This window comes from Hyla sarda, unplaced genomic scaffold, assembly GCF_029499605.1.
Source record: "Hyla sarda isolate aHylSar1 unplaced genomic scaffold, aHylSar1.hap1 scaffold_1222, whole genome shotgun sequence".
Taxonomy (NCBI): Eukaryota; Metazoa; Chordata; class Amphibia; order Anura; family Hylidae; genus Hyla; species Hyla sarda.
Genome location: NW_026607843.1, coordinates 78,327 through 104,000, shown reverse-complemented (window position 1 = coordinate 104,000; position 25,674 = coordinate 78,327). Strand labels below are relative to the sequence as shown.

Genomic DNA, 25,674 nt, shown 5'->3' with positions numbered 1-25,674 from the left:
GCAGAGGCTCTCACACCACATTATATAGACTCTCCGGTGTATAATATAACAAGGACATTCAGCAGAGGCTCTCACACCACATTATATAGACTCTCCTGTGTATAATATAACAAGGACATTCAGCAGAGGCTCTCACACCACATTATATAGACTCTCCTGTGTATAATATAACAAGGACATTCAGCAGAGGCTCTCACACCACATTATATAGACTCTCCGGTGTATAATATATCAAGGACATTCAGCAGAGTCTCTCACACCACATTATCTAGACTCTCTGGTGTATAATATAACAAGGACATTCAGCAGAGGCTCTCACACACATTATATAGACTCTCTGGTGTATAATATAACAAGGACATTCAGCAGAGGCTCTCACACCACATTATATAGACTCTCCGGTGTATAATATAACAAGGACATTCAGCAGAGGCTCTCACACCACATTATATAGACTCTCCGGTGTATAATATAACGAGGACATTCAGCAGAGGCTCTCACACCACATTATATAGACTCTCCAGTGTATAATATAACAAGGACATTCAGCAGAGGCTCTCACACCACATTATATAGACTCTCCAGTGTATAATATAACAAGGACATTCAGCAGAGGCTCTCACACCACATTATATAGACTCTCCGGTGTATAATATAACAAGGACATTTAGCAGAGGCTCTCACACCACATTATATAGACTCTCTGGTGTATAATATATCAAGGACATTCAGCAGAGGCTCTCACACCACATTATATAGACTCTCCAGTGTATAATATAACAAGGACATTCAGCAGAGGCTCTCACACCACATTATATAGACTCTACGGTGTATAATATAATGAGGGCATTCAGCAGAGGCTCTCACACCACATTATATAGACTCTCCGGTGTATAATATAACAAGGACATTCAGCAGAGGCTCTTACACCACATTATATAGACTCTCCGGTGTATAATATAACAAGGACATTCAGCAGAGGCTCTCACACCACATTATATAGACTCTCCTGTGTATAATATAACAAGGACATTCAGCAGAGGCTCTCACACCACATTATATAGACTCTCCGGTGTATAATATATCAAGGACATTCAGCAGAGGCTCTCACACCACATTATATAGACTCTCCGGTGTATAATATAACAAGGACATTCAGCAGAGGCTCTCACACCAAATTATATAGACTCTCCGGTGTATAATATAATGAGGACATTCAGCAGAGGCTCTCACACACATTATATAGACTCTACGGTGTATAATATAACAAGGACATTCAGCAGAGGCTCTCACACCACATTATATAGACTCTCCGGTGTATAATATAACAAGGACATTTAGCAGAGGCTCTCACACCACATTATATAGACTCTCCGGTGTATAATATATCAAGGACATTCAGCAGAGGCTCTCACACCACATTATATAGACTCTCCGGTGTATAATATAACAAGGACATTCAGCAGAGGCTCTCACACCACATTATATAGACTCTCCGGTGTATAATATAATGAGGACATTCAGCAGAAGCTCTCACACCACATTATATAGACTCTCCGGTGTATAATATAACAAGGACATTCAGCAGAGGCTCTTACACCACATTATATAGACTCTTCGGTGTATAATATAACAAGGACATTCAGCAGAGGCTCTCACACCACATTATATAGACTCTCCGGTGTATAATATAACAAGGACATTCAGCAGAGGCTCTCACACCACATTATATAGACTCTCCTGTGTATAATATAACAAGGACATTCAGCAGAGGCTCTCACACCACATTATATAGACTCTCCTGTGTATAATATAACAAGGACATTCAGCAGAGGCTCTCACACCACATTATATAGACTCTCCGGTGTATAATATATCAAGGACATTCAGCAGAGTCTCTCACACCACATTATCTAGACTCTCTGGTGTATAATATAACAAGGACATTCAGCAGAGGCTCTCACACACATTATATAGACTCTCTGGTGTATAATATAACAAGGACATTCAGCAGAGGCTCTCACACCACATTATATAGACTCTCCGGTGTATAATATAACAAGGACATTCAGCAGAGGCTCTCACACCACATTATATAGACTCTCCGGTGTATAATATAACGAGGACATTCAGCAGAGGCTCTCACACCACATTATATAGACTCTCCAGTGTATAATATAACAAGGACATTCAGCAGAGGCTCTCACACCACATTATATAGACTCTCCAGTGTATAATATAACAAGGACATTCAGCAGAGGCTCTCACACCACATTATATAGACTCTCCGGTGTATAATATAACGAGGACATTCAGCAGAGGCTCTCACACCACATTATATAGACTCTCCAGTGTATAATATAACAAGGACATTCAGCAGAGGCTCTCACACCACATTATATAGACTCTCCAGTGTATAATATAACAAGGACATTCAGCAGAGGCTCTCACACCACATTATATAGACTCTCCGTTGTATAATATAACAAGGACATTTAGCAGAGGCTCTCACACCACATTATATAGACTCTCCGGTGTATAATATATCAAGGACATTCAGCAGAGGCTCTCACACCACATTATATAGACTCTCCAGTGTATAATATAACAAGGACATTCAGCAGAGGCTCTCACACCAAATTATATAGACTCTTCGGTGTATAATATAATGAGGACATTCAGCAGAGGCTCTCACACCACATTATATAGACTCTCCGGTGTATAATATAACAAGGACATTCAGCAGAGGCTCTTACACCACATTATATAGACTCTCCAGTGTATAATATAACAAGGACATTCAGCAGAGGCTCTCACACCACATTATATAGACTCTCCGGTGTATAATATAACAAGGACATTCAGCAGAGGCTCTCACACCACATTATATAGACTCTCCTGTGTATAATATAACAAGGACATTCAGCAGAGGCTCTCACACCACATTATATAGACTCTCCTGTGTATAATATAACAAGGACATTCAGCAGAGGCTCTCACACCACATTATATAGACTCTCCGGTGTATAATATATCAAGGACATTCAGCAGAGTCTCTCACACCACATTATCTAGACTCTCCGGTGTATAATATAACAAGGACATTCAGCAGAGGCTCTCACACACATTATCTAGACTCTCTGGTGCATAATATAACAAGGACATTCAGCAGAGGCTCTCACACCACATTATATAGACTCTCTGGTGTATAATATAACAAGGACATCCAGCAGAGGCTCTCACACACATTATATAGACTCTCTGGTGTATAATATAACAAGGACATTCAGCAGAGGCTCTCACACACATTATATAGACTCTACGGTGTATAATATAACAAGGACATTCAGCAGAGGCTCTCACACCACATTATATAGACTCTCCGGTGTATAATATAACAAGGACATTTAGCAGAGGCTCTCACACCACATTATATAGACTCTCCGGTGTATAATATATCAAGGACATTCAGCAGAGGCTCTCACACCACATTATATAGACTCTCCGGTGTATAATATAACAAGGACATTCAGCAGAGGCTCTCACACCACATTATATAGACTCTCCGGTGTATAATATAATGAGGACATTCAGCAGAGGCTCTCACACCACATTATATAGACTCTCCGGTGTATAATATAACAAGGACATTCAGCAGAGGCTCTTACACCACATTATATAGACTCTCCGGTGTATAATATAACAAGGACATTCAGCAGAGGCTCTCACACCACATTATATAGACTCTCCGGTGTATAATATAACAAGGACATTCAGCAGAGGCTCTCACACCACATTATATAGACTCTCCTGTGTATAATATAACAAGGACATTCAGCAGAGGCTCTCACACCACATTATATAGACTCTCCTGTGTATAATATAACAAGGACATTCAGCAGAGGCTCTCACACCACATTATATAGACTCTCCGGTGTATAATATATCAAGGACATTCAGCAGAGTCTCTCACACCACATTATCTAGACTCTCTGGTGTATAATATAACAAGGACATTCAGCAGAGGCTCTCACACACATTATATAGACTCTCTGGTGTATAATATAACAAGGACATTCAGCAGAGGCTCTCACACCACATTATATAGACTCTCCGGTGTATAATATAACAAGGACATTCAGCAGAGGCTCTCACACCACATTATATAGACTCTCCGGTGTATAATATAACGAGGACATTCAGCAGAGGCTCTCACACCACATTATATAGACTCTCCAGTGTATAATATAACAAGGACATTCAGCAGAGGCTCTCACACCACATTATATAGACTCTCCAGTGTATAATATAACAAGGACATTCAGCAGAGGCTCTCACACCACATTATATAGACTCTCCGGTGTATAATATAACAAGGACATTTAGCAGAGGCTCTCACACCACATTATATAGACTCTCTGGTGTATAATATATCAAGGACATTCAGCAGAGGCTCTCACACCACATTATATAGACTCTCCAGTGTATAATATAACAAGGACATTCAGCAGAGGCTCTCACACCACATTATATAGACTCTCCGGTGTATAATATAATGAGGGCATTCAGCAGAGGCTCTCACACCACATTATATAGACTCTCCGGTGTATAATATAACAAGGACATTCAGCAGAGGCTCTTACACCACATTATATAGACTCTCCGGTGTATAATATAACAAGGACATTCAGCAGAGGCTCTCACACCACATTATATAGACTCTCCTGTGTATAATATAACAAGGACATTCAGCAGAGGCTCTCACACCACATTATATAGACTCTCCGGTGTATAATATATCAAGGACATTCAGCAGAGGCTCTCACACCACATTATATAGACTCTCCGGTGTATAATATAACAAGGACATTCAGCAGAGGCTCTCACACCAAATTATATAGACTCTCCGGTGTATAATATAATGAGGACATTCAGCAGAGGCTCTCACACACATTATATAGACTCTACGGTGTATAATATAACAAGGACATTCAGCAGAGGCTCTCACACCACATTATATAGACTCTCCGGTGTATAATATAACAAGGACATTTAGCAGAGGCTCTCACACCACATTATATAGACTCTCCGGTGTATAATATATCAAGGACATTCAGCAGAGGCTCTCACACCACATTATATAGACTCTCCGGTGTATAATATAACAAGGACATTCAGCAGAGGCTCTCACACCACATTATATAGACTCTCCGGTGTATAATATAATGAGGACATTCAGCAGAAGCTCTCACACCACATTATATAGACTCTCCGGTGTATAATATAACAAGGACATTCAGCAGAGGCTCTTACACCACATTATATAGACTCTTCGGTGTATAATATAACAAGGACATTCAGCAGAGGCTCTCACACCACATTATATAGACTCTCCGGTGTATAATATAACAAGGACATTCAGCAGAGGCTCTCACACCACATTATATAGACTCTCCTGTGTATAATATAACAAGGACATTCAGCAGAGGCTCTCACACCACATTATATAGACTCTCCTGTGTATAATATAACAAGGACATTCAGCAGAGGCTCTCACACCACATTATATAGACTCTCCGGTGTATAATATATCAAGGACATTCAGCAGAGTCTCTCACACCACATTATCTAGACTCTCTGGTGTATAATATAACAAGGACATTCAGCAGAGGCTCTCACACACATTATATAGACTCTCTGGTGTATAATATAACAAGGACATTCAGCAGAGGCTCTCACACCACATTATATAGACTCTCCGGTGTATAATATAACAAGGACATTCAGCAGAGGCTCTCACACCACATTATATAGACTCTCCGGTGTATAATATAACGAGGACATTCAGCAGAGGCTCTCACACCACATTATATAGACTCTCCAGTGTATAATATAACAAGGACATTCAGCAGAGGCTCTCACACCACATTATATAGACTCTCCAGTGTATAATATAACAAGGACATTCAGCAGAGGCTCTCACACCACATTATATAGACTCTCCGGTGTATAATATAACAAGGACATTTAGCAGAGGCTCTCACACCACATTATATAGACTCTCTGGTGTATAATATATCAAGGACATTCAGCAGAGGCTCTCACACCACATTATATAGACTCTCCAGTGTATAATATAACAAGGACATTCAGCAGAGGCTCTCACACCACATTATATAGACTCTCCGGTGTATAATATAATGAGGACATTCAGCAGAGGCTCTCACACCACATTATATAGACTCTCCGGTGTATAATATAACAAGGACATTCAGCAGAGGCTCTTACACCACATTATATAGACTCTCCGGTGTATAATATAACAAGGACATTCAGCAGAGGCTCTCACACCACATTATATAGACTCTCCTGTGTATAATATAACAAGGACATTCAGCAGAGGCTCTCACACCACATTATATAGACTCTCCGGTGTATAATATATCAAGGACATTCAGCAGAGGCTCTCACACCACATTATATAGACTCTCCGGTGTATAATATAACAAGGACATTCAGCAGAGGCTCTCACACCAAATTATATAGACTCTCCGGTGTATAATATAATGAGGACATTCAGCAGAGGCTCTCACACCACATTATATAGACTCTCCGGTGTATAATATAACAAGGACATTCAGCAGAGGCTCTCACACAACATTATATAGACTCTCCAGTGTATAATATAACGAGGACATTCAGCAGAGGCTATCACACCACATTATATAGACTCTCCGGTGTATAATATAACAAGGACATTCAGCAGAGGCTCTCACACCACATTATATAGCCTCTCCGGTGTATAATATAACAAGGACATTCAGCAGAGGCTCTCACACCACATTATATAGACTCCCCGGTGTATAATATAACAAGGACATTTAGCAGAGGCTCTCACACCACATTATATAGACTCTCCGGTGTATAATATAAGGAGGACATTCAGCAGAGGCTCTCACACCACATTATATAGACTCTCCGGTGTATAATATAACAAGGACATTCAGCAGAGGCTCTCACACCACATTATATAGACTCTCCGGTGTATAATATAATGAGGACATTCAGCAGAGGCTCTCACACCACATCTCCGGTGTATAATATAACCTATGAATAGTTTTACATTTAATTATTTTATGATTCTCATTACAATTTGAATCTCGAAACAATTTTCAGACTTTTTTCTATAGAGCTCCATTCAAATTTAGATATTTAACCCATTTCACATTTCTTCTTTCTTAGAAACTACAGGGTAGGCCATTTTTATGGATACACCTTAATAAAATGGGAATGGTTGGTGATATTAACTTCCTGTTTGTGGCACATTAGTATATGTGAGGGGGGAAACTTTACAAGATGGGTGGTGACCAAGTCGGCCATTTTGAATCCAACTTTGAATCCAAGTTTTTTCAATAGGAAGAGGGTCATGTGACACATCAAACTTATTGGGAATTTCACAAGAAAAACACTGGCGTGCTTGGTCCACGGTGGGACCCCCGCGATGTAACATCTTATACCCTATCCTTTTCACAGGAGATAAGATGTTTTGCACCGGAGTACCCCTATAAAAGCGCAATCTTCACACCCAGGTTCTCTATACTATCGATCTTTTTGAGTATCTTAAGAAGGACAAAGCTTTCCCTTATCTCATTATCAAGAGGGAGGAAATTTGATTTATTCCAGTTGATTTCCATTCCCAAAATCGCCAAACCCTTCAATAGCTGCCATGATTGATATGAGGTCATGGGGCAGATTTTTTACAAAAAGTTAAATGTCATCTGAATAAGCAAGAACTTTTTGAGCAGAATCTTTCAGTCCAAATCCCTCATAGGGAAGGATATCTTTCAGCAAAAATACTAGAGGTTCCACAAATAATAAGAAGAGCGAAGGGGAGAGAGGACGTCCCAGTCTTGTTCCTTTATGGAATTGAAAAATTTCTGTCAGATCTCTATGGATGGAATGAGTAAGTGACCCAGTATATTATCTTTATTGTGGGACAGGAGAAAAGCATTCTCACTGCAGCGATTCACCTCCCAGTCACTGTCTACAGCGTTCTATTATAGAGAAGATCAGAGAGCAGTGTGCTGCACAGAAGAACAGCAGCGATTCACCTCCCAGTCACTGTCTACAGCGTTCTATTATAGAGAAGATGAGAGAGCAGTGTGCTGCACAGAAGAACAGCAGTGATTCACCTCCCAGTCACTGTCTACAGCGTTCTATTATAGAGAAGATCAGAGAGCAGTGTACTGCACAGAAGAACAGCAGCGATTCACCTCCCAGTCACTGTCTACAGCGTTCTATTATAGAGAAGATCAGAGAGCAGTGTGCTGCACAGAACAGCAGCGATTCACCTCCCAGTCACTGTCTACAGCGTTCTATTATAGAGAGGATCAGAGAGCAGTGTGCTGCACAGAAGAACAGCAGCGATTCACCTCCCAGTCACTGTCTACAGCGTTCTATTATAGAGAAGATCAGAGAGCAGTGTGCTGCACAGAACAGCAGCGATTCACCTTCCAGTCACTGTCTACAGCGTTCTATTATAGAGAAGATCAGAGAGCAGTGTGCTGCACAGAAGAACAGCAGCGATTCACCTCCCAGTCACTGTCTACAGCGTTCTATTATAGAGAGGATCAGAGAGCAGTGTGCTGCACAGAACAGTAGCGATTCACCTCCCAGTCACTGTCTACAGCGTTCTATTATAGAGAAGATCAGAGAGCAGTGTGCTGCACAGAAGAACAGCAGCGATTCACCTCCCAGTCACTGTCTACAGCGTTCTATTATAGAGAGGATCAGAGAGCAGTGTGCTGCACAGAACAGTAGCGATTCACCTCCCAGTCACTGTCTACAGCGTTCTATTATAGAGAAGATCAGAGAGCAGTGTGCTGCACAGAACAGCAGCAATTCACCTCCCAGTCACTGTCTACATCGTTCTATTATAGAGAAGATCAGAGAGCAGTGTGCTGCACAGAAGAACAGCAGTGATTCACCTCCCAGTCACTGTCTACAGCGTTCTATTATAGAGAGGATCAGAGAGCAGTGTGCTGCACAGAAGAACAGCAGCGATTCACCTCCCAGTCACTGTCTACAGCGTTCTATTATAGAGAAGATCAGAGAGCAGTGTACTGCACAGAAGAACAGCAGCGATTCACCTCCCAGTCACTGTCTACAGCGTTCTATTATAGAGAGGATCAGAGAGCAGTGTGCTGCACAGAACAGCAGTGATTCACCTCCCAGTCACTGTCTACAGCGTTCTATTATAGAGAAGATCAGAGAGCAGTGTGCTGTACAGAAGAACAGCAGCGATTCACCTCCCAGTCACTGTCTACAGCGTTCTATTATATAGAGGATCAGAGAGCAGTGTGCTGCACAGAAGAACAGCAGCGATTCACCTCCCAGTCACCGTCTACAGCGTTCTATTATAGAGAAGATCAGAGAGCAGTGTGCTGCACAGAAGAACAGCAGCGATTCACCTCCCAGTCACTGTCTACAGCGTTCTATTATAGAGAAGATCAGAGAGCAGTGTGCTGAACAGAAGAACAGCAGCAATTCACCTCCCAGTCACTGTCTACAGCATTCTATTATAGAGAGGATCAGAGAGCAGTGTGCTGCACAGAAGAACAGCAGCGATTCACCTCCCAGTCACTGTCTACAGCGTTCTATTATAGAGGGGATCAGAGAACAGTGTGCTGCACAGAACAGCAGCGATTCACCTCCCAGTCACTGTCTACAGCGTTCTATTATAGAGAGGATCAGAGAGCAGTGTGCTGCACAGAACAGCAGTGATTCACCTCCCAGTCACTGTCTACAGCGTTCTATTATAGAGAAGATCAGAGAGCAGTGTGCTGCACAGAACAGCAGTGATTCACCTCCCAGTCACTGTCTACAGCGTTCTATTATAGAGAAGATCAGAGAGCAGTGTGCTGTACAGAAGAACAGCAGCGATTCACCTCCCAGTCACTGTCTACAGCGTTCTATTATATAGAGGATCAGAGAGCAGTGTGCTGCACAGAAGAACAGCAGCGATTCACCTCCCAGTCACCGTCTACAGCGTTCTATTATAGAGAAGATCAGAGAGCAGTGTGCTGCACAGAAGAACAGCAGCGATTCACCTCCCAGTCACTGTCTACAGCGTTCTATTATAGAGAAGATCAGAGAGCAGTGTGCTGCACAGAAGAACAGCAGCGATTCACCTCCCAGTCACCGTCTACAGCGTTCTATTATAGAGAGGATCAGAGAGCAGTGTGCTGCACAGAAGAACAGCAGCGATTCACCTCCCAGTCACTGTCTACAGCGTTCTATTATAGAGAGGATCAGAGAGCAGTGTGCTGCACAGAACAGCAGCGATCCACCTCCCAGTCACTGTCTACAGCGTTCTATTATAGAGAGGATCAGAGAGCAGTGTGCTGCACAGAACAGCAGTGATTCACCTCCCAGTCACTGTCTACAGCGTTCTATTATAGAGAAGATCAGAGAGCAGTGTGCTGCACAGAAGAACAGCAGCGATTCACCTCCCAGTCACTGTCTACAGCGTTCTATTATAGAGAGGATCAGAGAGCAGTGTGCTGCACAGAAGAACAGCAGCGATTCACCTCCCAGTCACTGTCTACAGCATTCTATTATAGAGAAGATCAGAGAGCAGTGTACTGCACAGAACAGCAGCGATTCACCTCCCAGTCACCGTCTACAGCGTTCTATTATAGAGAGGATCAGAGAGCAGTGTGCTGCACAGAAGAACAGCAGCGATTCACCTCCCAATCACTGTCTACAGCGTTCTATTATAGAGAAGATCAGAGAGCAGTGTACTGCACAGAACAGCAGCGATTCACCTCCCAGTCACTGTCTACAGCGTTCTATTATAGAGAGGATCAGAGAGCAGTGTGCTGCACAGAAGAACAGCAGCGATTCACCTCCCAGTCACTGTCTACAGCGTTCTATTATAGAGAAGATCAGAGAGCAGTGTGCTGCACAGAAGAACAGCAGCGATTCACCTTCCAGTCACTGTCTACAGCGTTCTATTATAGAGAGGATCAGAGAGCAGTGTGCTGCACAGAACAGCAGCGATTCACCTCCCAGTCACCGTCTACAGCATTCTATTATAGAGAAGATCAGAGAGCAGTGTGCTGCACAGAAGAACAGCAGCGATTCACCTCCCAGTCACTGTCTACAGCGTTCTATTATAGAGAGGATCAGAGAGCAGTGTGCTGCACAGAACAGCAGCGATTCACCTCCCAGTCACTGTCTACAGCGTTCTATTATAGAGAAGATCAGAGAGCAGTGTGCTGCACAGAACAGCAGCGATTCACCTCCCAGTCACTGTCTACAGCGTTCTATTATAGAGAAGATTAGAGAGCAGTGTACTGCACAGAAGAACAGCAGCGATTCACCTCCCAGTCACTGTCTACAGCGTTCTATTATAGAGAAGATCAGAGAGCAGTGTGCTGCACAGAAGAACAGCAGCGATTCACCTCCCAGTCACCGTCTACAGCGTTCTATTATAGAGAAGATCAGAGAGCAGTGTGCTGCACAGAAGAACAGCAGCGATTCACCTTCCAGTCACTGTCTACAGCGTTCTATTATAGAGAGGATCAGAGAGCAGTGTGCTGAACAGAAGAACAGCAGCGATTCACCTCCCAGTCACTGTCTACAGCGTTCTATTATAGAGAGGATCAGAGAGCAGTGTGCTGCACAGAAGAACAGCAGCGATTCACCTCCCAGTCACTGTCTACAGCGTTCTATTATAGAGAAGATCAGAGAGCAGTGTGCTGCACAGAAGAACAGCAGCGATTCACCTCCCAGTCACTGTCTACAGCATTCTATTATAGAGAAGATCAGAGAGCAGTGTGCTGCACAGAAGAACAGCAGCGATTCACCTCCCAGTCACTGTCTACAGCGTTCTATTATAGAGAAGATCAGAGAGCAGTGTGCTGCACAGAAGAACAGCAGCGATTCACCTCCCAGTCACTGTCTACATCGTTCTATTATAGAGAAGATCAGAGAGCAGTGTGCTGCACAGAAGAACAGCAGCGATTCACCTCCCAGTCACTGTCTACAGCGTTCTATTATAGAGAGGATCATAGAGCAGTGTGCTGCACAGAAGAACAGCAGCGATTCCCCTCCCAGTCACCGTCTACAGCGTTCTATTATAGAGAAGATCAGAGAGCAGTGTGCTGCACAGAAGAACAGCAGCGATTCACCTCCCAGTCACTGTCTACAGCGTTCTATTATAGAGAAGATCAGAGAGCAGTGTGCTGCACAGAAGAACAGCAGCGATTCACCTCCCAGTCACTGTCTACAGCGTTCTATTATAGAGAGGATCAGAGAGCAGTGTGCTGCACAGAAGAACAGCAGCGATTCACCTCCCAGTCACTGTCTACAGCGTTCTATTATAGAGAAGATCAGAGAGCAGTGTGCTGCACAGAACAGCAGCAATTCACCTCCCAGTCACTGTCTACAGCGTTCTATTATAGAGAAGATCAGAGAGCAGTGTGCTGCACAGAAGAACAGCAGTGATTCACCTCCCAGTCACTGTCTACAGCGTTCTATTATAGAGAAGATCAGAGAGCAGTGTGCTGCACAGAAGAACAGCAGCGATTCACCTCCCAGTCACCGTCTACAGCGTTCTATTATAGAGAAGATCAGAGAGCAGTGTGCTGCACAGAAGAGCAGCAGCGATTCACCTCCCAGTCACTGTCTACAGCGTTCTATTATAGAGAGGATCAGAGAGCAGTGTGCTGCACAGAAGAACAGCAGCGATTCACCTCCCAGTCACTGTCTACAGCGTTCTATTATAGAGAAGATCAGAGAGCAGTGTGCTGCACAGAAGAAAAGCAGCGATTCACCTCCCAGTCACTGTCTACAGCGTTCTATTATAGAGAAGATCAGAGAGCAGTGTGCTGCACAGAAGAACAGCAGCGATTCACCTCCCAGTCACTGTCTACAGCGTTCTATTATAGAGAAGATCAGAGAGCAGTGTGCTGCACAGAAGAACAGCAGCGATTCACCTCCCAGTCACTGTCTACAGCGTTCTATTATAGAGAAGATCAGAGAGCAGTGTGCTGCACAGAACAGCAGCGATTTACCTTCCAGTCACTGTCTACAGCGTTCTATTATAGAGAGGATCAGAGAGCAGTGTACTGCACAGAAGAACAGCAGCGATTCACCTCCCAGTCACCGTCTACAGCGTTCTATTATAGAGAAGATCAGAGAGCAGTGTACTGCACAGAAGAACAGCAGCGATTCACCTCCCAGTCACTGTCTACAGCGTTCTATTATAGAGAAGATCAGAGAGCAGTGTGCTGCACAGAAGAACAGCAGCGATTCACCTCCCAGTCACTGTATACAGCGTTCTATTATAGAGAAGATCAGAGAGCAGTGTGCTGCACAGAAGAACAGCAGCGATTCACCTCCCAGTCACTGTCTACAGCGTTCTATTATAGAGAGGATCAGAGAGCAGTGTACTGCACAGAACAGCAGCGATTCACCTCCCAGTCACCGTCTACAGCATTCTATTATAGAGAAGATCAGAGAGCAGTGTACTGCACAGAAGAACAGCAGCGATTCACCTCCCAGTCACTGTCTACAGCGTTCTATTATAGAGAGGATCAGAGAGCAGTGTACTGCACAGAAGAACAGCAGCGATTCACCTCCCAGTCACTGTCTACAGCGTTCTATTATAGAGAAGATCAGAGAGCAGTGTGCTGCACAGAAGAACAGCAGCGATTCACCTCCCAGTCACTGTCTACAGCGTTCTATTATAGAGAAGATCAGAGAGCAGTGTGCTGCACAGAAGAACAGCAGCGATTCACCTCCCAGTCACTGTCTACAGCGTTCTATTATAGAGAAGATCAGAGAGCAGTGTGCTGCACAGAAGAACAGCAGCGATTCACCTCCCAGTCACTGTCTACAGCGTTCTATTATAGAGAAGATCAGAGAGCAGTGTGCTGCACAGAAGAACAGCAGCGATTCACCTCCCAGTCACTGTCTACAGCGTTCCATTATAGAGAGGATCAGAGAGCAGTGTGCTGCACAGAAGAACAGCAGCGATTCCCCTCCCAGTCACCGTCTACAGCGTTCTATTATAGAGAAGATCAGAGAGCAGTGTGCTGCACAGAAGAACAGCAGCGATTCACCTCCCAGTCACTGTCTACAGCGTTCTATTATAGAGAGGATCAGAGAGCAGTGTACTGCACAGAAGAACAGCAGCGATTCACCTCCCAGTCACTGTCTACAGCGTTCTATTATAGAGAAGATCAGAGAGCAGTGTGCTGCACAGAAGAACAGCAGCGATTCACCTCCCAGTCACTGTCTACAGCGTTCTATTATAGAGAGGATCAGAGAGCAGTGTACTGCACAGAAGAACAGCAGCGATTCACCTCCCAGTCACTGTCTACAGCGTTCTATTATAGAGAAGATCAGAGAGCAGTGTGCTGCACAGAACAGCAGCGATTCACCTTCCAGTCACTGTCTACAGCGTTCTATTATAGAGAGGATCAGAGAGCAGTGTGCTGCACAGAAGAGCAGCAGCGATTCACCTCCCAGTCACTGTCTACAGCGTTCTATTATAGAGAGGATCAGAGAACAGTGTGCTGCACAGAAGAACAGCAGCGATTCACCTCCCAGTCACTGTCTACAGTGTTCTATTATAGAGAAGATTAGAGAGCAGTGTGCTGCACAGAACAGCAGCGATTCACCTCCCAGTCACTGTCTACAGCGTTCTATTATAGAGAAGATCAGAGAGCAGTGTGCTGCACAGAAGAACAGCAGCGATTCACCTCCCAGTCACTGTCTACAGCGTTCTATTATAGAGAGGATCAGAGAGCAGTGTGCTGCACAGAAGAACAGCGATTCACCTCCCAGTCACCGTCTACAGCGTTCTATTATAGAGAGGATCAGAGAGCAGTGTGCTGAACAGAACAGCAGCGATTCACCTCCCAGTCACTGTCTACAGCGTTCTATTATAGAGAAGATCAGAGAGCAGTGTGCTGCACAGAAGAACAGCAGCGATTCACCTCCCAGTCACTGTCTACAGCGTTCTATTATAGAGAAGATCAGAGAGCAGTGTGCTGCACAGAAGAACAGCAGCGATTCACCTCCCAGTCACTGTCTACAGCGTTCTATTATAGAGAGGATCAGAGAGCAGTGTGCTGCACAGAAGAACAGCAGCGATTCACCTCCCAGTCACTGTCTACAGCGTTCTATTATAGAGAAGATCAGAGAGCAGTGTGCTGCACAGAAGAACAGCAGCGATTCACCTCCCAGTCACTGTCTACAGCGTTCTATTATAGAGAGGATCAGAGAGCAGTGTGCTGCACAGAAGAACAGCAGCGATTCACCTCCCAGTCACTGTCTACAGCGTTCTATTATAGAGAAGATCAGAGAGCAGTGTGCTGCACAGAACAGCAGCGATTCACCTCCCAGTCACTGTCTACAGCGTTCTATTATAGAGAGGATCAGAGAGCAGTGTACTGCACAGAACAGCAGCGATTCACCTTCCAGTCACTGTCTACAGCGTTCTATTATAGAGAGGATCAGAGAGCAGTGTGCTGCACAGAAGAACAGCAGCGATTCACCTCCCAGTCACTGTCTACAGCGTTCTATTATAGAGAAGATCAGAGAGCAGTGTGCTGCACAGAAGAACAGCAGCGATTCACCTCCCAGTCACTGTCTACAGCGTTCTATTATAGAGAGGATCAGAGAGCAGTGTGCTGCACAGAAGAACAGCAGCGATTCACCTCCCAGTCACTGTATACAGCGTTCTATTATAGAGAAGATCAGAGAGCAGTGTGCTGCACAGAAGAACAGCAGCGATTCACCTCCCAGTCACTGTCTACAGCGTTCTATTATAGAGAAGATAAGAGAGCAGTGTGCTGCACAGAACAGCAGCGATTTACCTCCCAGTCACTGTCTACAGCGTTCTATTATAGAGAAGATCAGAGAGCAGTGTGCTGCACAGAAGAACAGCAGCCATTCACCTCCCAGTCACTGTCTACAGCGTTCTATTATAGAGAGGATTAGAGAGCAGTGTGCTGCACAGAAGAGCAGCAGCGATTCACCTCCCAGTCACTGTCTACAGCGTTCTATTATAGAGAGGATCAGAGAGCAGTGTGCTGCACAGAAGAACAGCAGCGATTCACCTCCCAGTCACTGTCTACAGCGTTCTATTATAGGGAAGATCAGAGAGCAGTGTGCTGCACAGAAGAACAGCAGCGATTCACCTCCCAGTCACTGTCTACAGCGTTCTATTATAGAGAGGATCAGAGAGCAGTGTGCTGCACAGAACAGCAGTGATTCACCTCCCAGTCACTGTCTACAGCGTTCTATTATAGAGAAGATCAGAGAGCAGTGTGCTGCACAGAAGAACAGCAGCGATTCACCTCCCAGTCACTGTCTACAGCGTTCTATTATAGAGAGGATCAGAGAGCAGTGTGCTGCACAGAAGAACAGCAGCGATTCACCTCCCAGTCACTGTCTACAGCGTTCTATTATAGAGAGGATCAGAGAGCAGTGTGCTGCACAGAACAGCAGCGATTCACCTCCCAGTCACTGTCTACAGCGTTCTATTATAGAGAAGATCAGAGAGCAGTGTGCTGCACAGAAGAACAGCAGCGATTCACCTCCCTGTCACTGTCTACAGCGTTCTATTATAGAGAAGATCAGAGAGCAGTGTGCTGCACAGAACAGCAGCGATTCACCTCCCAGTCACTGTCTACAGCGGTCTATTATAGAGAGGATCAGAGAGCAGTGTGCTGCACAGAAGAACAGCAGCGATTCACCTCCCAGTCACTGTCTACAGCGTTCTATTATAGAGAAGATCAGAGAGCAGTGTACTGCACAGAAGAACAGCAGCGATTCACCTCCCAGTCACTGTCTACAGCGTTCTATTATAGAGAAGATCAGAGAGCAGTGTGCTGCACAGAAGAACAGCAGCGATTCACCTCCCAGTCACTGTCTACAGCGTTCTATTATAGAGAGGATCAGAGAGCAGTGTGCTGCACAGAAGAACAGCAGCGATTCACCTCCCAGTCATCGTCTACAGCGTTCTATTATAGAGAAGATCAGAGAGCAGTGTGCTGCACAGAACAGCAGCGATTCACCTTCCAGTCACTGTCTACAGCGTTCTATTATAGAGAAGATCAGAGAGCAGTGTGCTGCACAGAAGAACAGCAGCGATTCACCTCCCAGTCACTGTCTACAGCGTTCTATTATAGAGAAGATCAGAGAGCAGTGTGCTGCACAGAAGAACAGCAGTGATTCACCTCCCAGTCACTGTCTACAGCGTTCTATTATAGAGAAGATCAGAGAGCAGTGTGCTGCACAGAACAGCAGCGATTTACCTTCCAGTCACTGTCTACAGCGTTCTATTATAGAGAGGATCAGAGAGCAGTGTACTGCACAGAAGAACAGCAGCGATTCACCTCCCAGTCACCGTCTACAGCGTTCTATTATAGAGAGGATCAGAGAGCAGTGTACTGCACAGAAGAACAGCAGCGATTCACCTCCCAGTCACTGTCTACAGCGTTCTATTATAGAGAAGATCAGAGAGCAGTGTGCTGCACAGAAGAACAGCAGCGATTCACCTCCCAGTCACCGTCTACAGCGTTCTATTATAGAGAGGATCAGAGAGCAGTGTACTGCACAGAAGAACAGCAGCGATTCACCTCCCAGTCACTGTCTACAGCGTTCTATTATAGAGAAGATCAGAGAGCAGTGTGCTGCACAGAAGAACAGCAGCGATTCACCTCCCAGTCACTGTCTACAGCGTTCTATTATAGAGAGGATCAGAGAGCAGTGTACTGCACAGAACAGCAGCGATTCACCTCCCAGTCACTGTCTACAGCGTTCTATTATAGAGAAGATCAGAGAGCAGTGTGCTGCACAGAAGAACAGCAGTGATTCACCTCCCAGTCACTGTCTACAGCGTTCTATTATAGAGAAGATCAGAGAGCAGTGTGCTGCACAGAAGAACAGCAGCGATTCACCTCCCAGTCACTGTCTACAGCGTTCTATTATAGAGAAGATCAGAGAGCAGTGTGCTGCACAGAAGAACAGCAGCGATTCACCTCCCAGTCACTGTCTACAGCGTTCTATTATAGAGAAGATCAGAGAGCAGTGTGCTGCACAGAAGAGCAGCAGCGATTCACCTCCCAGTCACTGTCTACAGCGTTCTATTATAGAGAAGATCAGAGAGCAGTGTGCTGCACAGAAGAACAGCAGCGATTCACCTCCCAGTCACTGTCTCCAGTGTTCTATTATAGAGAGGATCAGAGAGCAGTGTGCTGCACAGAACAGCAGCGATTCACCTCCCAGTCACTGTCTACAGCGTTCTATTGTAGAGAAGATCAGAGAGCAGTGTGCTGCACAGAACAGCAGCGATTCACCTCCCAGTCACTGTCTACAGCGTTCTATTATAGAGAGGATCAGAGAGCAGTGTGCTGCACAGAAGAACAGCAGCGATTCACCTCCCAGTCACTGTCTACAGCGTTCTATTATAGAGAAGATCAGAGAGCAGTGTGCTGCACAGAAGAACAGCAGCGATTCACCTCCCAGTCACTGTCTACAGCGTTCTATTATAGAGAGGATCAGAGAGCAGTGTGCTGCACAGAACAGCAGCGATTCACCTCCCAGTCACCGTCTACAGCGTTCTATTATAGAGAGGATCAGAGAGCAGTGTGCTGCACAGAAGAACAGCAGCGATTCACCTCCCAGTCACTGTCTACAGCGTTCTATTATAGAGAGGATCAGAGAGCAGTGTACTGCACAGAACAGCAGCGATTCACCTCCCAGTCCCCGTCTACAGCGTTCTATTATAGAGAAGATCAGAGAGCAGTGTGCTGCACAGAAGAACAGCAGCGATTCACCTCCCAGTCACTGTCTACAGCTTTCTATTATAGAGAGGATCAGAGAGCAGTGTGCTGCACAGAAGAACAGCAGCGATTCACCTCCCAGTCACTGTCTACAGCGTTCTATTATAGAGAGGATCAGAGAGCAGTGTGCTGCACAGAAGAACAGCAGCGATTCACCTCCCAGTCACTGTCTACAGCGTTCTATTATAGAGAAGATCAGAGAGCAGTGTGCTGCACAGAAGAACAGCAGCGATTCACCTCCCAGTCACTGTCTACAGCGTTCTATTATAGAGAGGATCAGAGAGCAGTGTGCTGCACAGAAGAACAGCAGCGATTCACCTCCCAGTCACTGTCTACAGCGTTCTATTATAGAGAAGATCAGAGAGCAGTGTACTGCACAGAACAGCAGCGATTCACCTCCCAGTCACTGTCTACAGCGTTCTATTATAGAGAAGATCAGAGAGCAGTGTGCTGCACAGAAGAACAGCAGCGATTCACCTCCCAGTCACTGTCTACAGCTTTCTATTATAGAGAGGATCAGAGAGCAGTGTGCTGCACAGAACAGCAGCGATTCACCTCCCAGTCACTGTCTACAGCGTTCTATTATAGAGAAGATCAGAGAGCAGTGTACTGCACAGAAGAACAGCAGCGATTCACCTCCCAGTCACTGTCTACAGCGTTCTATTATAGAGAGGATCAGAGAGCAGTGTACTGCACAGAACAGCAGCGATTCACCTCCCAGTCCCCGTCTACAGCGTTCTATTATAGAGAAGATCAGAGAGCAGTGTGCTGCACAGAAGAACAGCAGCGATTCACCTCCCAGTCACTGTCTACAGCTTTCTATTATAGAGAGGATCAGAGAGCAGTGTGCTGCACAGAAGAACAGCAGCGATTCACCTCCCAGTCACTGTCTACAGCGTTCTATTATAGAGAGGATCAGAGAGCAGTGTACTGCACAGAACAGCAGCGATTCACCTCCCAGTCACTGTCTACAGCGTTCTATTATAGAGAAGATCAGAGAGCAGTGTGCTGCACAGAAGAACAGCAGCGATTCACCTCCCAGTCACTGTCTACAGCTTTCTATTATAGAGAGGATCAGAGAGCAGTGTGCTGCACAGAACAGCAGCGATTCACCTCCCAGTCACTGTCTACAGCGTTCTATTATAGAGAAGATCAGAGAGCAGTGTACTGCACAGAACAGCAGCGATTCACCTCCCAGTCACTGTCTACAGCGTTCTATTATAGAGAAGATCAGAGAGCAGTGTGCTGCACAGAAGAACAGCAGCGATTCAACTCCCAGTCACTGTCTACAGCGTTCTATTATAGAGAGGATCAGAGAGCAGTGTGCTGCACAGAACAGCAGCGATTCACCTCCCAGTCACTGTCTACAGCGTTCTATTATAGAGAAGATCAGAGAGCAGTGTACTGCACAGAAGAACAGCAGCGATTCACCTCCCAGTCACTGTCTACAGCGTTCTATTATAGAGAAGATCAGAGAGCAGTGTGCTGCACAGAAGAACAGCAGCGATTCACCTCCCAGTCACCGTCTACAGCGTTCTATTATAGAGAAGATCAGAGAGCAGTGTACTGCACAGAAGAACAGCAGCGATTCACCTCCCAGTCACTGTCTACAGCGTTCTATTATAGAGAAGATCAGAGAGCAGTGTGCTGCACAGAAGAACAGCAGCGATTCACCTCCCAGTCACCGTCTACAGCATTCTATTATAGAGAAGATCAGAGAGCAGTGTGCTGCACAGAAGAACAGCAGCGATTCACCTCCCAGTCACCGTCTACAGCATTCTATTATAGAGAAGATCAGAGAGCAGTGTGCTGCACAGAAGAACAGCAGCGATTCACCTCCCAGTCACCGTCTACAGCGTTCTATTATAGAGAAGATCAGAGAGCAGTGTGCTGCACAGAAGAACAGCAGCGATTCCCCTCCCAGTCACCGTCTACAGCGTTCTATTATATAGAGGATCAGAGAGCAGTGTGCTGCACAGAAGAACAGCAGCGATTCACCTCCCAGTCACTGTCTACAGCGTTCTATTATAGAGAGGATCAGAGAGCAGTGTGCTGCACAGAACAGCAACGATTCACCTCCCAGTCACTGTCTACAGCGTTCTATTATAGAGAAGATCAGAGAGCAGTGTGCTGCACAGAACAGCAGCGATTCACCTCCCAGTCACTGTCTACAGCGTTCTATTATAGAGAAGATCAGAGAGCAGTGTGCTGCACAGAAGAACAGCAGCGATTCACCTCCCAGTCACTGTCTACAGCGTTCTATTATAGAGAGGATCAGAGAGCAGTGTGCTGCACAGAAGAACAGCAGCGATTCACCTCCCAGTCACTGTCTACAGCGTTCTATTATAGAGAAGATCAGAGAGCAGTGTGCTGCACAGAACAGCAGCGATTCAACTCCCAGTCACTGTCTACAGCGTTCTATTATAGAGAGGATCAGAGAGCAGTGTGCTGCACAGAACAGCAGCGATTCACCTCCCAGTCACTGTCTACAGCGTTCTATTATAGAGAAGATCAGAGAGCAGTGTGCTGCACAGAACAGCAGCGATTCACCTCCCAGTCACTGTCTACAGCGTTCTATTATAGAGAAGATCAGAGAGCAGTGTGCTGCACAGAAGAACAGCAGCGATTCACCTCCCAGTCACTGTCTACAGCGTTCTCTTATAGAGAAGATCAGAGAGCAGTGTGCTGCACAGAAGAACAGCAGCGATTCACCTCCCAGTCACCGTCTACAGTGTTCTATTATAGAGAGGATCAGAGAATAGTGTGCTGCACAGAAGAACAGCAGCGATTCACCTCCCAGTCACTGTCTACAGCGTTCTATTATAGAGAAGATCAGAGAGCAGTGTGCTGCACAGAACAGCAGCGATTCACCTCCCAGTCACTGTCTACAGCGTTCTATTATAGAGAGGATCAGAGAGCAGTGTGCTGCACAGAAGAACAGCAGCGATTCACCTCCCAGTCACTGTCTCCAGCGTTCTATTATAGAGAAGATCAGAGAGCAGTGTGCTGCACAGAAGAACAGCAGCGATTCACCTCCCAGTCACTGTCTACAGCGTTCTATTATAGAGAAGATCAGAGAGCAGTGTGCTGCACAGAAGAACAGCAGCGATTCACCTCCCAGTCACTGTCTACAGCGTTCTATTATAGAGAGGATCAGAGAGCAGTGTACTGCACAGAAGAACAGCAGCGATTCACCTCCCAGTCACTGTCTACAGCGTTCTATTATAGAGAAGATCAGAGAGCAGTGTACTGCACAGAAGAACAGCAGCGATTCACCTCCCAGTCACTGTCTACAGCGTTCTATTATAGAGAAGATCAGAGAGCAATGTGCTGCACAGAAGAACAGCAGCGATTCACCTCCCAGTCACTGTCTACAGCGTTCTATTATAGGGAAGATCAGAGAGCAGTGTGCTGCACAGAACAGCAGCGATTCACCTCCCAGTCACCGTCTACAGCGTTCTATTATAGAGAAGATCAGAGAGCAGTGTGCTGCACAGAACAGCAGCGATTCACCTCCCAGTCACTGTCTACAGCGTTCTATTATAGAGAGGATCAGAGAGCAGTGTGCTGCACAGAAGAACAGCAGCGATTCACCTCCCAGTCACTGTCTACAGCGTTCTATTATAGAGAGGATCAGAGAGCAGTGTGCTGCACAGAAGAACAGCAGCGATTCACCTCCCAGTCACTGTCTACAGCGTTCTATTATAGAGAAGATCAGAGAGCAATGTGCTGCACAGAAGAACAGCAGCGATTCACCTCCCAGTCACTGTCTACAGCGTTCTATTATAGAGAAGATCAGAGAGCAGTGTGCTGCACAGAACAGCAGCGATTCACCTCCCAGTCACCGTCTACAGCATTCTATTATAGAGAGGATCAGAGAGCAGTGTGCTGCACAGAACAGCAGCGATTCACCTCCCAGTCACTGTCTACAGCGTTCTATTATAGAGAAGATCAGAGAGCAGTGTACTGCACAGAAGAACAGCAGCGATTCACCTCCCAGTCACTGTCTACAGCGTTCTATTATAGAGAGGATCAGAGAGCAGTGTACTGCACAGAAGAACAGCAGCGATTCACCTCCCAGTCACTGTCTACAGCGTTCTATTATAGAGAAGATCAGAGAGCAGTGTGCTGCACAGAAGAACAGCAGCGATTCACCTCCCAGTCACTGTCTACAGCGTTCTATTATAGAGAAGATCAGAGAGCAGTGTGCTGCACAGAACAGCAGCGATTCACCTCCCAGTCACTGTCTACAGCATTCTATTATAGAGAGGATCAGAGAGCAGTGTGCTGCACAGAAGAACAGCAGTGATTCACCTCCCAGTCACTGTCTACAGCGTTCTATTATAGAGAAGATCAGAGAGCAGTGTGCTGCACAGAAGAACAGCAGCGATTCACCTCCCAGTCACTGTCTACAGCGTTCTATTATAGAGAGGATCAGAGAGCAGTGTGCTGCACAGAAGAACAGCAGCGATTCACCTCCCAGTCACTGTCTACAGCGTTCTATTATAGAGAGGATCAGAGAGCAGTGTGCTGCACAGAAGAACAGCAGCGATTCACCTCCCAGTCACTGTCTACAGCATTCTATTATAGAGAGGATCAGAGAGCAGTGTGCTGCACAGAAGAACAGCAGCGATTCACCTCCCAGTCACTGTCTACAGCATTCTATTATAGAGAGGATCAGAGAGCAGTGTGCTGCACAGAACAGCAGCGATTCACCTCCCAGTCACTGTCTACAGCGTTCTATTATAGAGAGGATCAGAGAGCAGTGTGCTGCACAGAAGAACAGCAGCGATTCACCTCCCAGTCACTGTCTACAGCGTTCTATTATAGAGAGGATCAGAGAGCAGTGTGCTGCACAGAACAGCAGCGATTCACCTCCCAGTCATTGTCTACAGCGTTCTATTATAGAGAGGATCAGAGAGCAGTGTGCTGCACAGGAGAACATTCTAGCTAGAAGCACTGATAGGGAAGGGAGTGAGATTGAGAAAGTGCAATATTGGCTGTAGTACACAGCGACTGTAAGACCCCCGGCTGCCCAGGTAACTAGCAGCACCCTGCGATCGTTGTGGGGTGCTGCAGGAGAGAGACAGAGGGAGCCCCCTCCTTCTGTCAAACTCCTTACAGCTTGCGGTTGCTTCCGGCCGCCGGTGTAAGGGTTAAACTGCCGGGACCGAAGTTTACTGCCTGCCTGCTGGGGATTACACACAGCAACCAGCGATCGCGCTGCGGGTGCTGCAGGGAAGACAGAGGGAGCTCCCTCCGTTACAAAACTTACATCCCGCGGTCTGTAAGGGTTAAACAGCTAAAGTTTACATTGGTCCCGGCAGTGCGGTATTACACTGGGCAGTACCCACGAGAACCATGGACGTGTATTCTCGTCCAGATGCGGGAACGTGCATCCCCCTGGACATGTATCCCCCTCTAGTACATGAGTACTTATCCTCTAGCCACAGAATCCTGTGGGGATAAATGTCTGATCGTGAGGGGTCCGACCACTGAGACCCCCGCGATCTCCTGCCTGGCATCCCGTTTGTATATCTCCGGCTCTCCCATAGAGATTTATAGAGAGGTATGTCGGGCACCTCTTCATGCAGTGGTTGACAGTAATCCCTGCACGGAGCAGAGGTCACTTGTGCCTAGAGAGAGCTGGGAGGCCCCCAGTCTGAGATATGTTTTGGGGGAGAGGGGAGGTATTCCAAAATTTTCCCTGTAGTCCCAGAGATTCTAGTTACACCACTGTTTCCCCCAAAATATTATTCCAGCCGGTGACTGAATAGAATCTGTGACCCTTCTCTGTATTTAGTGGTTACTACTTACCTGGGTGGTTACCTGTAGAAATGTCCTTAAACTGCTCATCACCGCTCACATCTGTCTCTTCTGCTTTTACTATTATGTCCGGAGCATTAATATAGATCAGATCTTTCCCTGTAGGAATGTCCTCCTTATACTGCTCATTACCGCTCACATCTGTCTCTTCTTCTTTCTTTATGTCTGTAGTATTAATATAGATCAGATCTTTCCCTGTATGAATGTCTTCCTTATACTGCTCATCACCGCTCATATCTGTCTCTTCTTCTTCTTCCTTTATGTCTGTAGTATTAATATAGATCAGATCTTTCCCTGTATGAATGTCCTCCTTATACTGCTCATCACTGCTCACATCTGTCTCTTGTTCTTCCTTTATGTCTGTAGCATTAATATACATCAGATCTTTACCCGGATTAATGCTCTCCTTATACTGCTCATCGATGCTCACATCTGTCTCTTCTTCCTTTATGTCTGTAGCATTAATATTGATCAGATCTTTTCCTGCAGGAATGTCCTCCTTATACTGCTCATAACCGCTCACATCAGTCTCTTCTTCTTCCTTTATGTCTGTAGCATTAATATAGATGAGATTTTTCCCTGTAGTAATGTCCTCCATATTTTGCTCATCAAGAGGACAGGGACACCTCTCTGGTGCTGTTCTCTTACTGGATCTGACTGTAGGGAACACATACAGAGACTGAATTCATTCTTTACATACAAATAATGAGAGGACGTGTGTATATAGTCATGTCTATTACCTGGTGATGTGAGGGGCTGCTGATCCTCCATCATGACCTGATCCTTGTACTGATCCTTGTGTCCTTCTACATACTCCCACTCCTCCATGGAGAAATAGACCGCCACGTCCTGACACCTTATGGGAACCTGTATTGTGAATAAACATTCAATTCTATACAATTCCAGGATGTTATATGGAGACATTTGAGGGGATATTCCTGCACATGATTTATCTTCTTGCTCTCGGATGATGAGGTGAATACTT

The 25,674-nt window shown here is 45.6% G+C and overlaps 1 protein-coding gene across 1 annotated transcript in view; it reads right to left on the bottom strand.

Moving 5' to 3' along the window:
* LOC130303379 (oocyte zinc finger protein XlCOF8.4-like) overlaps window positions 1–25,287 on the bottom strand; it is a gene marked incomplete at its 3' end in the record, with an annotated part of 31,279 nt that extends 5,992 nt beyond the window's left edge. Inside the window, exons 1-2 of the mRNA XM_056551791.1 lie at window positions 25,213–25,287; window positions 24,681–24,906 (exon numbers count right to left, since the gene is read on the bottom strand). Coding sequence (XP_056407766.1) covers window positions 24,681–24,906; window positions 25,213–25,287 — 301 coding nt within the window. The remainder of the gene's footprint in view (window positions 1–24,680; window positions 24,907–25,212) is intronic.
* Between the last annotated feature and the right edge of the window lie 387 nt (window positions 25,288–25,674).